At 43.1% G+C, this 16,468-nt stretch overlaps 1 protein-coding gene across 4 annotated transcripts in view; it reads right to left on the reverse strand.

Moving 5' to 3' along the window:
* Positions 1-516: 516 nt before the first annotated feature.
* The window catches only part of zgc:114041 (uncharacterized protein LOC574425 homolog), a 67,255-nt gene continuing 51,303 nt past the window's right edge, over positions 517-16,468 (reverse strand). For 3 of the 4 annotated variants that reach the window (XM_067990065.1, XM_067990064.1, XM_067990063.1), the window contains 3 exons: positions 13,769-13,912; positions 4,619-5,422; positions 517-1,028 (listed from right to left, as the gene is read on the reverse strand). In XM_067990065.1, coding sequence (XP_067846166.1) covers positions 790-1,028; positions 4,619-5,422; positions 13,769-13,912 — 1,187 coding nt within the window. In that variant the 3' untranslated portion in view covers positions 517-789. The remainder of the gene's footprint in view (positions 1,029-4,618; positions 5,423-13,768; positions 13,913-16,468) is intronic. The other variant, XM_067990066.1, reaches the window with a different exon arrangement.

Genomic DNA, 16,468 nt, shown 5'->3' on the forward strand with positions numbered 1-16,468 from the left:
GTGGCGAAGAAGTTAAGGGCTATGGTGACTTTGAAAGCCACTGGCAAAGCATGGCCTCTTGGTCTAGCAGACAGCAGGTCCTGTTAAAGGAGGATGCAGAGAAGTGCAGCCTCCTGATGCATTGCTCTTCAGATAGGTCCCAAAAAGTGACTTGTGGCCTGTACACCATGTGTGCTAGATATGACCTCCTACAAACAACCCCTTACCTGCTCTTGTCTGATAGGTGCAGCTGCTGCTGGTGCTGATTGTTGAGGGCTTACTGCTGCTCCTCTTTCTCCAAGTGTTCCTCCATCAAGAGGAGACTAGCAATAATAGCACCAATGATTAGCACAGAAGGCTTTGAGGGTGATAAGCTAACAAAGAGTGTGCAAGAAGTGATCTGGGAGCTGGAAACTCACCTGGAAAACCAGATAGCAAAAAAATTCTTTGTGGGAAAAAAAGCAACATGGCTGCAGGGAGCGATGACTCCGGCCTACTTAAATATCTCAGGAGGAATGAAAAATTCCACCCAAAAACTTAAAAAAATTACATTTTGTTTTTATGGCACATTTTTTGAAATCATAAGACAACTGACCTTCAATCAGCCTGCATGGCACTCAATGAAAACCTGTTACACTATGTAGTGATCTGAGCTTCAATACATTTCATAGTGTACTGAACTTTCATACATTTGTGTGCTGATACAAGGAATATTCCACTGAGCCTCAAGGCAAGCCAGATCCCCAAATGGAGGAATTAATCTGAAGGTAAACTCTGAACATTGCGTAGATCTTCATTCAGTCACATAGTTCATAGTCCTAACTCTGTGTCATTCGTTCTGTCAGTACCAAGCTTCTCTTTTTCCGCTTCTTCCTGAGGTTGGCATTGAGAAATAAACTTTTCCATCTCCTTCTCCATGCCTTGAATGGACTTCTGCTCACGACTCATTAAGTAGTCAGTTAGGATGAGAAAGCAAGCTGAAATGAACAGCCCTCCTCCAGCAAAATAGAACCCATTGCCGTAGTCTCCTGTGAAGTCCACCAATAACCCTGCAACAACAGAGAAACACACACAGTAAGTCCCAATCTGAAATAAATAGACTTTTTGTTTTACCAGGTGCAACAGGGTCATGATATTGATATATTCTGATCTCACTTACAACAGTAATTCTGTTAAAGACCTCTCTCTCACTATAAACTCTCATTATAACAAAAATATCTATGATATATCACACCAACAACAACTTGCATTTATATAGCGCCTTTAACAAAGTAAAACGGCCCAAGGCGGTTCACAGGAGTGTTATCAGGTAAAATATGACACCGAGCCACAGAAGGAGATATTAGGACGGTTGACCAAAAAAAAGGTAGGTTTTAAGGAGTGTCTTAAAAGGAGGGAGAGGTGGCGAAGTGGAGAGGTTTAGGGAGGGAATCCCAGAGCTTAGGACCCGTCCATATAAGTTCCAATGCAGGTTAAACTTGTGCCATGAGATGCATATCCATAAGTTCTACTTCCTTGTTTGGATCTCCTAGGCATGCAATAGAAGGACTTTCTTTGGCCCATGTACAGGTGGATGTGAACAAAAGGTGAAATGATTGCAAGGATGACTCCAGTCTGCAATCTGTTGCTCAGCACCCTGGTGGCAGAGTCAATCTCTTCACCAAAGTCATTTACAGAAGGACCTAGATTAAGCAGTTGTTAATAAGTAAACCTAGTACATGGTACCGGACCTGTGCATTCACAAATCAAGGTGACTGGCATACTGCAAGGCATCCTACATAGGCCTTTCTACCACATGGAAGACAGACATTCATTATGTCTTGGGAGGCTTGGGCTATCAGCTGCTGGGAGGTTGGGTGTGAAAGCACGTGTTCATATATCCAGGGTTCAGTGCCTACCCTGATTAGGTAATAAAAAGACAAGCAGCTGCTCCTGAAGATCTCTACCTCCAACTGCTGGAAAATGTTATGTTGAATTGTGCTTCTCAACATGCTACTCAAGAGTTGTTGTCTGTCTAATGATCAATGAATGACTATACTCCTGGTGGTGGGGGTTGGGGGTGGGGGGGGGGGGAGACGAAGTTGGTAAGCAAGGCCTCTTTGGGGTCAAGTTGACATACCTGACAATGGGAGATAGCAACCAAGTCAATCTTCTGTGACAGGCCATTGGGGTGAATTTCTGTGAAGGTTCTCCTGTTCGTCCTTCATAACTTCGGCAGAAGAGCCGTGGAAACCCCAGAAAAATGGTGTTAATACCGTCTGCTTCCCTGTGTTTCTGCAGCTCTTCCACTAAAGGTACAGCGGACAAGCAGGAAAACCCCTACGGAAATTCACCCCCTTTAGTCCAAAATCTGATCCAGGCATGTCAGCAGTACTCCAGGGCATTGATAACCATTGACCAGCAAGCCTGGCCCATCGACTAGACCTGGAGGAAACCTATCACTAGAGGCTGGGAATTTCCCCACTTAGTTCCAGGCAACCATACAAGCCAATGCCCTAATGGGAAACGTGGTCTTTGCCAGACAAGAAGTGGGAAGCTTCTTTATTTAGTGCTATATGCTCCAGCCCTCCCTAAGCCTTGGCTCTTGGTAACCTGTGCCCAAATCCTCTGGGCTTGGGTAAATGGGATGCGTCCCCATAAGCATGCATCTCATAGCAGGCAAAGTGAAATTCTTTCTTATCTGGATGTCTTAGTAGTTTAGTTGTAGAGGTTTCTATACATGTCAACATCCAGCTGACCAGAAAAAAAATCAATTATACTATAGATATGTTACACACTCCAATCTAATTTTAAATTCTGTTATATGGCAGATAGAACAAACCTTTTCTACTTTAATCAAAAAATGTTATATTTCCCAGACAATTAATGCAACAGTTCTAAAGTTACGTTACAATTAATGCAATCTTCAGTGAATCAGAAAAAGATGCTCAATTATTAATCTAGCAAGAATCATACCCGCACAACCTAATATTTTGTCAACTCTATTAGTTGTGATATATCTTGGTTAGGAACTCAAACAGCCTTTATCTGTATCAGGGCCTATTGAAGAATAGATACAATGAAATCATTTGAACTGTGATCTGGGGCACATGGCACTGCAATGTATCTGTATTTATTCAGCCCATTGAATACAGTAATATTTAACTGGAAAAAATGAAAGTAAAAGGAGCAGAGAGGGAAAGAAGCAAAAAGACTGGGGCTGTACCAATAAATAATTTTGAAAACTACAGAATCTACCCATTATTGGACTACTTAATCAGATATTGATACAGACTGAATTTTCTCAAACACATCAGAATATCTTTATCAGACATCCATTATTTTGTAATTTGGTAATGTCACACTAAACAATCCCTGGCTCCTCCTCACTATATATTGACGCTAAACAGCACGTGTTCATAAAGCTAGAAAAGAACAGCCGTCTCTGATGTGGTCTCTTCAATCGAGATTATAATTCAATGAAAACAAATTTCAATAACCTTCTACGAGTAGCTGACACATTCCTAAAATTCTTCAAGTCTGTTAACCTCATGAGGTCATCTTTTTTCCGTCTAATAATCAACCTTTGTGAATTAAAAATGTTCAGGAAAAGAAATGACCCTCTTCAATAAATGCTGATTTCGGCCAAGGGGCACTTGCCACACACAGCACCGCTTTGTGCCGTCAGTCACATAGCGTTGTCCCAGGTCTGAGGATGAGTATTTTCGTACTAGAATGTGATGACCGTATATTTTCAACATGTTCCTTCTGGCTGGCTTGGTGACAGATCAACGATACAGACCAGCTCCCTGAATAGGTATTTTATCATTAGCATTCTTTATAGGGGAAATACTTTTTAAATGCAATATATAACTTCTTAATAGCATTTCATTTTTGCACCCAAGACCACAAAGGATACTGATTCCCATTCACTGCAGCCAGATGCAGAAGAACTCGCTGGATACATAATTCAAGAGGCTCTTACTGGCCAGAAAAGACAAAATGGCAGGTCCATAGTAGGCTCATTTTTGACAGGCTCATGTCAAACAGGACACACTTTTTCAAAATGTATTTTTAGCTTAATTTGTTTCAAAGTGCTGAATGTAACGCTTCTGTCATTTTTGCCATCATCAACATCAAGCACTCCTAGATCATGTGCAGCATGCACCACATGCACAGCAAAGCTCTATTTTCTCCACTCCAATAAGGAATTTAATCCCAACCTTAAAAGGAGCTCCCTTTTCCATACCAGTGAGAATTTTTCCACCTCAACCCAACACCAGCCATATAGCCATCAATACTCCATATTGAGTAAGATTGCCATTTAAGTCAAGTTAAGGACAGCTTTGTGTTGTGCTAGATTGATACTATCTAAACTAATTTCACATAAAACCCGCACAGTCAGATGCAAAACTAGGTCCCAGAGGTGAAAGGTTATTAGTATGTAAATCAACTGCATGGCATAATCGTCCAGTGTCAAAAATTTTGCACAGAAACAGATGCAGCATCTGCTGCAACAGCAATATCAATATCATGACTCTGCAAGAGGAGGTATGCAACGTCCCTATTTCAGTGACAATTCCTTAACCTTCTGTCATCATAGATATAGAACCAGTTGAAAAGTAAAGGAAATCTAACAGATGTTAATGAAGAACACTACCTGCTAAAGGTGGTCCCATAAGGCACCCAATACTCCTGAAGAACATCATCAACCCAAGCGCACTGTCCAGTTTCTCAATTCCCATCACATCAGCCAGGACCGTGATGAGAAGGGCCAACATGGTCCCAAAGAAGAACCCACAAATACAGCTGAAGATGACGAGTAGGGTGTAGTTCCTTGCTATAGGGAAAAGCATGAGAGCGATGCTTAAAATAGTAATCATTATTGTTAGAAGGCGGATTGATTTCACAAAGCGTAGGTTAGCTAACCAACCACACCCAAGTCGCCCAATGAGGTCAGCTGCTGACCAATAAGACATCAATAAAGCTGCTTGAAAATCCTGGATCCCAATATTCTGAGCATGAGGGACCAAATAGATGGCAGGAATGAAGAAGCCCAATACAGAGAAAAACCCAAAGAAGATCAAACAAATAAACTTTGGTTGTTTCAGAAGAGGTAAAGCTATAAAATGAGCAGGCTTCTTCTTCTGGTCTGGACTTTTGCTACACAAATCTTTCCCGGAGGTAGTGGCAGATGAAGTGGGAGAATTCAGACATTTCTTTTGTGGATGATAGGGCCTCATCAGAGCTCCACAGACACAAAGATTCATCTGGATACCAGCAATGATCATCATTGCTTGTCGCCATGACATTTCGTCCACAAGCCACTGGAAGAATGGTGTGAAGATGAAGGTGAAGACACACTCTCCGCAACTGGCAATGGCATTGGCCAATGGCCTCCGTTCTGTGAAGTACTGGGTGAGCAGGCTTACTGAGGGGACCCAAGCAAACCCATTTCCCAAACCTAAAGGAAAGAACAGAAAATACATATCTTAAAATATCTTACAGATTTGACAGTCTAGGAAAACTCTAATAATTGCAAAAAACTCAATATTAATTTTAGAATGGAGATTTGGTCATAACTCATCTATCCAAAAAGATCCTGCAATCATCCCATCACGGCATCCAGCTCTTCTTTAAATGATTGAGGTTTTTATTCTACAACTCTACCATTCTATTCTGTGTGTTGATCAATTTGCGTGTGAAGAACTTCCTGACAGTCTCTAAATTGGCTCATCACTAATTTGGACCTGTGCCCCCTTATCCAACTGTCATGGTTTAATGTGAAGTAGTGCTCCTGATTTAACTTGCCGATACCATTTATTATTTTAATGTACCTCTATGAGGTCATCTGTTAGTCACCTCCTTTCAAGACTGAAAAGCCCCAAGTTTCTTTAGTCTTTCCTCAAATCTGAGTCCTCTGATGCCAATGATCAGTCATGTAGCTCTTCTCGGAACCTCATATCAGGCTTGAATGTCACCCTTATGTCTCAGCAACCAGCACATAGGAACATAGGAGCAGGAGTAGGCCATTCAGCCCCTCGTGCCTGCTCCGCCATTTGATAAGATCATGGCTGATCTGTGATCTAACTCCATATACCTGCCTTTGGCCCATATCCCGTAATACCTTTGGTTACCAAGAAGCTATCTATCTCAGATTTAAATTTAGCAATTGAGCTAGTATCAACTGCCGTTTGCAGAAGCACTCGGCACATATTCAAGATGTGGTCTGACCACAGCATTATATAATTTGAGCATGACTTCCTCTGACTCGTACTCTAATGATTTGGCTTTTTATTTCAGCATTCTATTGGTTGATTGCACATACAAAAAATCTACAGGAAATTCTCCCTCTCATGCACGCACAAGCATACAACAAAATTCAACAAAAGAAAAGTTATTAAAAGAATTGAAAGCAACCCATGCACACATAAAATCTTTAGGTAATTTGATGCACAGAGAAAATTGCAAGGAGAGCTGGGAAGACATCCTCACCCTCTTCCCTACACGGCTAAAGGAACTGAAAAAAATGTACAAAAATATAGTCATTCTTATAGCCATTGAGTCCCTTATTAAAATTCAGTGTTCAATCCAGGGCCCCAGGAAAGATCAACACTATCGCCTGGAATTCCATCAGGGGTTCTCCCAATTGACCGCCGTAAATTCGGTGAAACATTGGTGGAAATCCAAGGTTTCAGCCGATCTTCCGCTGAAGTTACACCGGCTGATCGGTAGAACCCGAGGAAATTCCCTGTGTACGTTTTTAATTAAATGATCCATTACTGCTCACAAAGTATATTTACCATTTCTTATTAAGACAGGGGTTAATTTAAAGTGGTAGTCTCACCATACAGGGAGCTTGGACTGTGTTCAGTTCCTGGAACAGCCAGAAATGGCTGTCCTGAAAGTCAGCTACATTGTCTGCCAGAATACGTTTTATGGTGACCGATGTATTTTTTTCTCTCTCAATTCTTAATGGGAATTTTAAAATTTGTTTCCACATAGGAAAACAATCACGTTAGAATGTTATCATGCACAACTGTTTTTCCTTGTTAGTGTACTGCCCCCTCTAAGATTTGAAAAATCACTGAGTGGAAAATTTCCTTTTCTCACTATTTGTAATGAATATAAAAGAACATGCTTACGATTTCACTACAAATAGCAAACAGAGGAAATTCTCTCCGTAAATTTCCATTTACTTAAACTGTATAATTAAAAGATAAGAGAGAGAGAAACTAAATGAGCACGAGAGAGAAAGTGTGAGAAAGAAGAGCAAGAGAGAAAGGAAAGGAAAATGAAAAAAAACACTAAGAAATGTCTCAAAGCACTTCAGATAAAATGAACTATTAAGTCCAGTGACTATTAAGTGGGTAAATGGTTTGTGGATGCTTTAGCATGTTTAGAAAAAAGGAAGGAGCAATGACTGGGTTTACAATGCAATGACGTCATCATGTTGCTGACTGCATTTGGCACTACAAGTCTATTATTTAGGTCTAAATTACTTTGAGGCATATTTTCCTGTTTTTGCTAATTTTAGTGAAAAAGTAGATATGAGTAAAGCATTAGTAGCGCTAATGAACTATTTGTTCTGTGGAGTAAATAATGATGAAACATAGGCGTTTTTCCCAAAATCTAGCCATTTATAGAATCATAGAATTTAACAGCACAGAAGGAGCCCATCGTGCTTGTGCTGGTTTTCTGAAGGAGCTATCCACTTAGTCCATTAAATATCTATCCACTTCCCTTTTAAAAGCTAGTAAGGCAGTCTGTTTTCTAACAACACTATGCAAAAAAATTCCCCTAACCTCTCTCTTACTCCGTAATTCCTCTAGTTACTGACTCACCAACCAGTGGAAATAATCTTTCCTGATTTGTTTAACAAAACGTCTCATAATTTTGAACACATCTAGTAGATCTTCCCTTTCCTTCTTTGTTCTTATCAACAGAGCCTTGGTTTCTCTAGTCTCATAACTAAAACCTCTCTTCTCTGGTATCATCTCAGTGAATCTCTTCTCCATCTTCTCCATAGCTTTGATATAAGTAAAGACATCCAAAACATGATACAATATGTTAGCTACACCTTACCCAAAATGTGTATAGTTTGGTATTACCTCTATGCTTTATATTCGCTGTAGATAGGGCTTAAAACTAAAAAGGCGGGGGGGGGGGGGGCAGTCAGGTGAGGGGAAATTTAGAAATCTAATGAGAAAAGTCAAGGTAAAAAAGAGCAGTGTAGTGATTTGGGTAAAGATAAACAGAGTGTCAGAGTGTGGCAGGAAGGGACAGAGAGTTTACCAATAATAGAGCATCAACAAGTAAGGTCAAAGCAGGAACAAATGGTAAAAAGACAAAATTAAAGACTCTTTTTCTGAATGCACACAGCATTCGTAACAAGATAGATGAATTTAGTTGCACAAATAGAAATAAATGGGGTTGATATAACAGCCATTGCAGAGACATGGGGCTCGATTTTCGCGTCGGGTTACCTGCGGGTTTCCAGCAGGGGGGGCCCCGAAAATCCCGATATCTGGTCACGTGACCGGATCGCGCCGAAATGCCGGCCACTTCCGGGTACCGCGCTGACGTGCGGGGCTGCGCGCGCAAGCCCCGCTGGTGGGAATCCCGCAGGCAATTAAAGCCAGCGGGGTTCCACTTGAGAGTACTTACCTTGCTTGTTGAGGTCAGTTAATGAGCTGAAGCAGCTGTCAAAAGAGGAAGTGTGGGATTTTAGGTTCAAGGCAGTGAGTTTCACACACTGGGGGAAACAGTCTCTCTCCAACCAGGCGTGTTGCAGCCAGCAGCCTGTGGCAGGTGCCAAGGTGCACTCCACGGGAGAGAGCCCTCACCCACGCAGGAGGCCACCGCGTCACATAGGGCAACCCCTGCCCTCCACCACCCCCCGCCAAGCCAGAGGACAGACCAACACGAAACCGCAGCCTCAGTCCGAGGAACCACACACCTACCCTGCACAACCCCTCAGACCAACACCTGCCAGATGGGTGGTGCGTGGACACCCTCAGAGGACGAACAGCATGACCAGCCCCAGCAGCCTCGCAGTCCACGCCGTCCGCCGCAGAGACGTGGAGCCCCCCAACACGGTGTTGTTGCACGCCCACCTGCACAGCAGGAGGGAGGGCTACCGCAGGGAGAGACGCATCGCAGAGGGCACTACCCTCGCCACAGGGTCCACAGACTGAGGCGCAGCTCCCCGGACCTCTCCGAGCAGCAGTGCACAGGGAGGCGCAGATTCGCTCGACATGTAGTCGTGGAGATCTGCAGGCTCTTTCATGCCGAGCTGCTCCTGGCTGGCCCCAGCACCAACTGCTTACCTGTCGCTGTCAAAGTCACCACTGCCCTCCACAACTTCTCCTCCGCATCCTTCCAGGGTGCAGCCGGCTACACCACCGATGTCTCTCAGTCGTCTGCGCGGAAGAGCCCTGCAAATACACCTGCACCTACTCTGCAGTAACACGATGGGTGGCATCAGTGGTGGGTCCTCATAGTGATACCCAGGAGCGGGCATTATTGGACACAACGGACAGGATTCGCGGTGACATGGCAGTGGTGGTGTCAATATAATGTGTGCTGTTTGTTGCTCTGAAATTCAATATAGGTAACACCCAGGACAAACCCTCAGACACCCTTGTGCACCCCCTTCATGCTCACGACACGTTTGCCTTACGCTGCCTACTGCACATATGTGATGCATGCCCTGTGGCTGCAGCACAGGTGGTGGCAGGTTGAGTGAGGCTGGCCGTGAGAGAGATGCACGAGAGGGTGAGTATGGGATGGAGCAATGAGATTGTATGAGGATTGGGTTGCGTGTTAGTGGCAGGATGAGTACTGGCGAGGTGAGTAGGTGGAGGTAAGATGAGGATGGGGTTTGAGTGGGTGTGAGGGGTGATGTGATAGAGTAGTGTTGGCGGTGCCGAAGGAGATGTGGGGTGGGGGCAGTGTCGTGGCAGACGGAGTGTAGGGGAAAGACTTCGTGTTCTCACTGTGGCTGACCTACTGCGGTCATTGCAGCGCCTCCTGCACTGAATGCAGGTGGGCGATATGTTGGTGGCGCAGGCGACCCCCTCTGCCACCTCGAGCCAGGCCTTCTTGGTGGCAGAGGCAGGCCGCTTCCTCCCGCCCGCCGGGGGGAAGATCTGTGACCTCCCCCTCCTCCTCACCCCATCTGATGATACCTGGGGTGAGGCATCATTAAACTGGGAGCAGCCTTCCCCCTGGGCTGCTCCATGCTGAAATTTGTTCCATTGGTTGCAGCATCTTTCAGTGGAGGACTGCCCCTTTAACTAGAGAGCCTCCAGCTGACAGATCGTACTGCGCATGCGCAGCCCGCCCGACGCGCAGACCAGCAGTGTGGACCCCGGAGGAGCAGGTAATTGATTCCTATTAGTGGATTGCCTGCTACGATCGCGCGGGCAACCCACTAATTTCGCCGAGCGTGTTGACCACGCTCCCGGAGGACCAACCGCTGGGAACCCGCAGGCCTGCTAAATTCGAGCCCATGGTTGCAAAGTGACCAAGATTGAGAACTAAATATTCCAGGGTACATGATATTTAGAAAAGTCAGGCAGAATGGAAAGGTCGTGGGGTGGGGGGGGGGGTAGCCTTAATAATAAAGGATGACATAGGGACAGTGGTGAGAAAGGATCTTGGCTCAGAAGATCAGGAAGTAGAATCAGTATGGGTGGAGATAAGAAATAACAAGGGGCAGAAAACATTGGTGGGAGTAGTTTATAGACCCCCTATTAGTTGGACAGAGTATTAATCATGAAATAATAGGAGCTTAAAACAAAGGAAATGCAGTAATCATGGGGGACTTTAATCTTCATATAGACTGGGCAAATCAAATTGGCAAAGGTAGTTTGGAGGGAGAGTTCATGGAATGCTTTCAAGACAGTTTCCTAGAGCAATACATCATGGAACCAACCAGGGAACAGACTATTTTAGATCTTTTACTGTGTAATGAGACACGGTTAATTACTAATCACAAAGTAAAGGATCTTCTGGGGAAGAGTGATCATAATATGATAGAATTTTATATTGAGTTTGAGAGTGATGTGATTAAGTTCGAAAATAGAGTCTTAAACTTAAATAAAGCCAATTATACAGGTAAGAGGGGCAAGTTGGCTAAGGTAGATTGGGAAATTAAAGGGTACAAAGGTTGAACAGCAATGGCAAACATTTAAAGAAATATTTCAATATTCTCAACAAATATACATTCCATTGAGAAATAAAAACTCCACAGGAAAAGTGATCCACCCGTGGCGAACTAAAGAAGTTAAGGATAGTATTAGATTAAAAGAAGAGGCCTATAATGTTGCCAAGAGTAGCAAGCCTGAGGATTGGGAGAGTTTTAGAAACCAGCAAAGGACAATCAAAAAATTGATAAAAAGGGAGAAAATACAATATGAAAGTAAACTAGCAAGAAATATAAAAAGATTGTAAGAGCTTCTACAAGTATGTAAAAAGGAAGAGAGTAGCAAAAGTAAATGTTGGTCCCCTAGAGGCTGAGACAGGAGAAATTATAATGGAGAATCAGGAAATGATTGCTGCTTTAAACAAGTATTTTGTATATTTCTTCACAGTAGAAGACACAAAAAACAAACCAGAAATAGTGGGGAACCAAGGGGCTAATGAGAGTGAGGAACTTGATGTAAATATCAGAAAAGAAAAAAGTACTTCAGAAACTAATGGGACTAAAAGCCGATAAGTCCCCTGGACCTGATGGCCTACATCCAAGGGTTCTAAAAGAGGTGGCTGCAGAGGTAGTGGATGCATTGGTTATGATCTTCCAAAATTCCCAAGATTCTGGAACGGTCCCAGTGGATTGGAAGGTAGCAAATGTAACCCCGCTATTCAAGAAAGGAGGGGAGAGAGAAAATAGGGAACTACAGGCCAGTTAGCCTGACACCAGTCGTTGGGAAAATGCTGGAATCCATTATTAAGGAATTGGTAACAGGGCACTTAGAACATCAAAATATGATTAGGCAGAGTCAACATGGTTTTATGAAAGGGAAATCGTGTTTGACAAATTTATTAGAGTTTTTTGAGGATGTAACTAGCAGCGTAGTTAAAGGGGAACCAGTGGAGGTAATATATTTGGATTTTCAAAAGGCTTTCGATAAGGTGTCACATAAAAAATTGTTACACAACATAAGGGCTCCTGGGGTTGGGGGTAACATTTTAGCATCGATATAGGATTGGTTAACAAACAGAAAACAAAGAGTAGGGATAAATGGGTCATTTTCAGGTTGGCAGGCTGTAACTAGTGGAGTGCCGCAAGGATTGGTGCTTGGGCCTCAGCTATTTGCAATCTATATTAATGAATTGGATGAAGGAACCAAGTGTAGTGTATCCAATTTTGCTGATGAGACAAAGCTAGGTGGGAAAGTAAGCTGTGAGGAGGACACAAAGCGTCTGCAAAGGGATATAGACAGGTTAAGTGAATGGCAAGAAGGTGGCAGATGGAGTATAATGTGGGGAAATGTGAGGTTATTCACTTTGGTAGGAAGAATAGAAAAGCAGTATATTTTTGAAATGATGGTATCCAGAGAGACTTGGGTGTCCTCGTACAAGAAACACAAAAAATTAGCATGCAGGTACAGCAAGCAATTAGGAAGGCAAATGGCATGTTGGCCTTTATTGCAAGGGGGTTGGAGTACAAGACTAAAAGTCTTACGACAATTGTACAGGACTTTGGTGAGATCTCAATCTGATGTACTGCCTACAGTTTTGGTCTCCTTATCTAATGAAGGATATACTTGCCTTAGAGGCGGTGCAACGAAAGTTCACTAGATTAATACCTGGGATAAAAGGGTTGTCCTATGAGGAAAGGTTAAGTAGAATGGGCCTATACTCTCGAGTTTAGAAAAATGAGAGGGGATCTCATTGGAACATAAAAGATTCTGAGGGGGCTTGACAGGGTAGAGGCCGAGAGGTTGTTTCCCCTGGCTGGTGAGTCTAGAGCTAGGGGTCATAGTCTTAAATGGCCGACCCCTTGTCCTGAGACTGAGATGAGGAGGCATTTCTTCACTCAGAAGGTTGTGAATCTTTGGAATTCTCTACCCCAAAGGGCTGTGTATGCTGAGTTGTTGAGTATATTCAAGGCTGAGATAGATAGATTTTTGGACTCTAGGGGAATTAAGGGATACGGGGATTAGGCAGCAAAGTGGAGTTGAGGTAGAAGATCAGCCAGGATCTGAATGAAGGGCAGAGCAGGCTCGAGGGGCTTTATTGCCTACTCCTGCTCCTATTTCTTATGTTCTTATGTTCTATGCACTTGTTTTGTAAAACATAGGATTCCAAGTTGATTTTTATTTGTGTTTGAAAGAATAGGTTTAATTTACTTTTGTTAAACTTTACCTAGCAGGCCTCTAAAATAGCTGGCTGTACCACCTTTCAGATTAACTGGAGTGACCAAGAGAGCAGGAGTCTATTTTGACTCATTGGTTTTGCACTACAAATTGCTTGGAATCAGGTGAATGGATATAAACACAATTCAACCCACTCAGCTCAAACATTCTTAAAATGCCACCCAGCAAGGTCATTGGCATGTTCATTCACTTGAAGTTAATTAAGATAAAATTCAATTATTATAATGAAATTATAACATTGCATTTTATAAAGGAAAATATGAGAAGCACAAAGGCATTATGAATCGGTACATCAAGGGGTTTGGATGACCTCATTGACCCTGAAAGTTTAATTTGTATGCTTTATCACAGTCATCTGAACAACCCCTTTTAAAGAATTTCACTCTCCAGATCTCCACTGGTGTAGGTTAAACAAACTCAGTTACCTACGAGAAAACCTGTTGTGAGATACATCCCGAACAGACTGAAGCCGAAGGATCCAAGTAGCAGCCCCAGCATGGAGAGTATCCCACCGACGATGATCACAGGTCTGTGTGACAGCAGCAGACTGAGAGCACTAGCTATCGGGGCTGCATGAACAATAATGGCACTCAGTTAAATAGCAATGCTTATGCTAATCGCAGACTTTTTATGTCTATGAAATATTAACTTTGAATAAGATTAGAATTAATAACAAAGTTTAACATAGCTATTGATCAACTTGACTGAGTTGGAGAGAATTAATATGAAATAAAAGAATGGAAGCATAAAATATCGATCATAAAATGCTAAAGGCCATTTTAGCCGTCAGGTTTCACTGGTGTTTTTCTCCACATCAGCCATTTCGTCCAATCTCATTTTCCTATTCACTCCCCATATATATAACATATTAAAAATCTTACATCAGTGTGCATTTCTTGTCAACTTTTACCATTTTAAATTCCTTTCTCCACATTTATAATGGAAACTGCCTATGTAAACTTGTCACACCATAATTACGCACTTCCGCCACTGGTGGCACTGTAGTGCCTCAATTTTGCACCTCAGTTCTTTGACTTGCATTGCAGAGAAACTCTTATGCTCCAACCAACTCTACTTCTTTGCTTCCCAAACTGCCCAAAGTTTGCTATGTAGCTATAAATAACATCATATCAAATATACTATAACAAATATAAGGACAGAATGGATGACTTAAAATATGGCTGAATGATGTCAATTATTCTCCTCCCTTTATTCCTGCTTCACCTGAAGACTACACTTGATCTTGACTTTGGGTGATGGTGTAAAATGGGCAGCATCAGATCAGCTGCCCGTTATACATCTCTCCTGATTTTTATCTACCCGACAATGTGGAAAATTGCCCAGGTATGTCCTGTCCACAAAAAGCAGGACAAATCCAATCCGGCCAATTACCGCCCCATCAGTCTACTCTCAATCATCAGCAAAGTGATGGAAGGTGTCGTCGACAGTGCTATCAAGCGGCACTTACTCACCAATAACCTGCTCACCGATGCTCAGTTTGGGTTCCGCCAGGACCACTCGGCTCCAGACCTCATTACAGCCTTGGTCCAAACATGGACAAAAGAGCTGAATTCCAGAGGTGAGGTGAGAGTGACTGCCCTTGACATCAAGGCAGCATTTGACCGAGTGTGGCACCAAGGAGCCATAGTAAAATTGAAGTCAATGGGAATCAGGGGGAAAACTCTCCAGTGGCTGGAGTCATACCTGGCACAAAGGAAGATGGGAGTGGTTGTTGGAGGCCAATCATCTCAGCCCCAGGACATTGCTGCAGGCATTCCTCAGGGCAGTATCCTAGGCCCAACCATCTTCAGCTGCTTCATCAATGACCTTCCCTCCATCATAAGGTCAGAAATGGGGATATTCGCTGATGACTGCACAGTGTTATAGAGTCATAGAAGTTTACAACATGGAAACAGGCCCTTCGGCCCAACATGTCCATGTCGCCCAGTTTATACCACTAAGCTAGTCCCAATTGCCTGCACTTGGCCCATATCCCTCTATACCCATCTTACCCATGTAACTGTCCAAATGCTTTTTAAAAGACAAAATTGTACCCGCCTCTACTACTGCCTCTGGCAGCTCGTTCCAGACACTCACCACCCTTTGAGTGAAAAAATTGCCTCTCTGGACCCTTTTGTATCTCTCCCCTCTCACCTTAAATCTACGTCCCCTCATTATAGACTCCCCTACCTTTGGGAAAAGATTTTGACTATCTACCTTATCTATGCCCCTCATTATTTTATAGACTTCTATAAGATCACCCCTTAACCTCCTACTCTCCAGGGAAAAAAGTCCCCGTCTATCTAACCTCTCCCTATAAGTCAAACCATCAAGTCCCGGTAGCATTCTAGTAAATCTTTTCTGCACTCTTTCTAGTTTAATAATATCCTTTCTATAGTAGGGTGACCAGAACTGTACACAGTATTCCAAGTGTGGCCTTACTAATGTCTTGTACAACTTCAACAAGACATCCCAACTCCTGTATTCAATGTTCTGACCAATGAAACCAAGCATGCTGAATGCCTTCTTCACCACCCTATCCACCTGTGACTCCACTTTCAAGGAGCTATGAACCTGTACTCCTAGATCTCTTTGTTCTATAACTCTCCCCAACGCCCTACCATTAACGGAGTAAGTCCTGGCCCGATTCGATCTACCAAAATGCATCACCTCACATTTATCTAAATTAAACTCCATCTGCCATTCATCGGCCCACTGGCCCAATTTATCAAGATCCCGTTGCAATCCTAGATAACCTTCTTCACTGTCCACAATGCCACCAATCTTGGTGTCATCTGCAAACTTACTAACCATGCCTCCTAAATTCTCATCCAAATCATTAATATAAATAACAAATAACAGCGGACCCAGCACCGATCCCTGAGGCACACCGCTGGTCACAGGCCTCCAGTCTGAAAAACAACCCTCTACAACCACCCTCTGTCTTCTGTCGTCAAGCCAATTTTGTATCCAATTGGCTACCTCACCTTGGATCCCGTGAGATTTAACCTTATGTAACAACCTACCATGCGGTACCTTGTCAAAGGCTTTGCTAAAGTCCATGTAGACCACGTCTACTGCACAGCCCTCATCTATCTTCTTGGTTACCCCTTCAAAAAACTCAA

The sequence above is a fragment of the Heptranchias perlo genome, chromosome 9 (genome assembly GCF_035084215.1).
Source record: "Heptranchias perlo isolate sHepPer1 chromosome 9, sHepPer1.hap1, whole genome shotgun sequence".
Lineage (NCBI taxonomy): Eukaryota > Metazoa > Chordata > Chondrichthyes > Hexanchiformes > Hexanchidae > Heptranchias > Heptranchias perlo.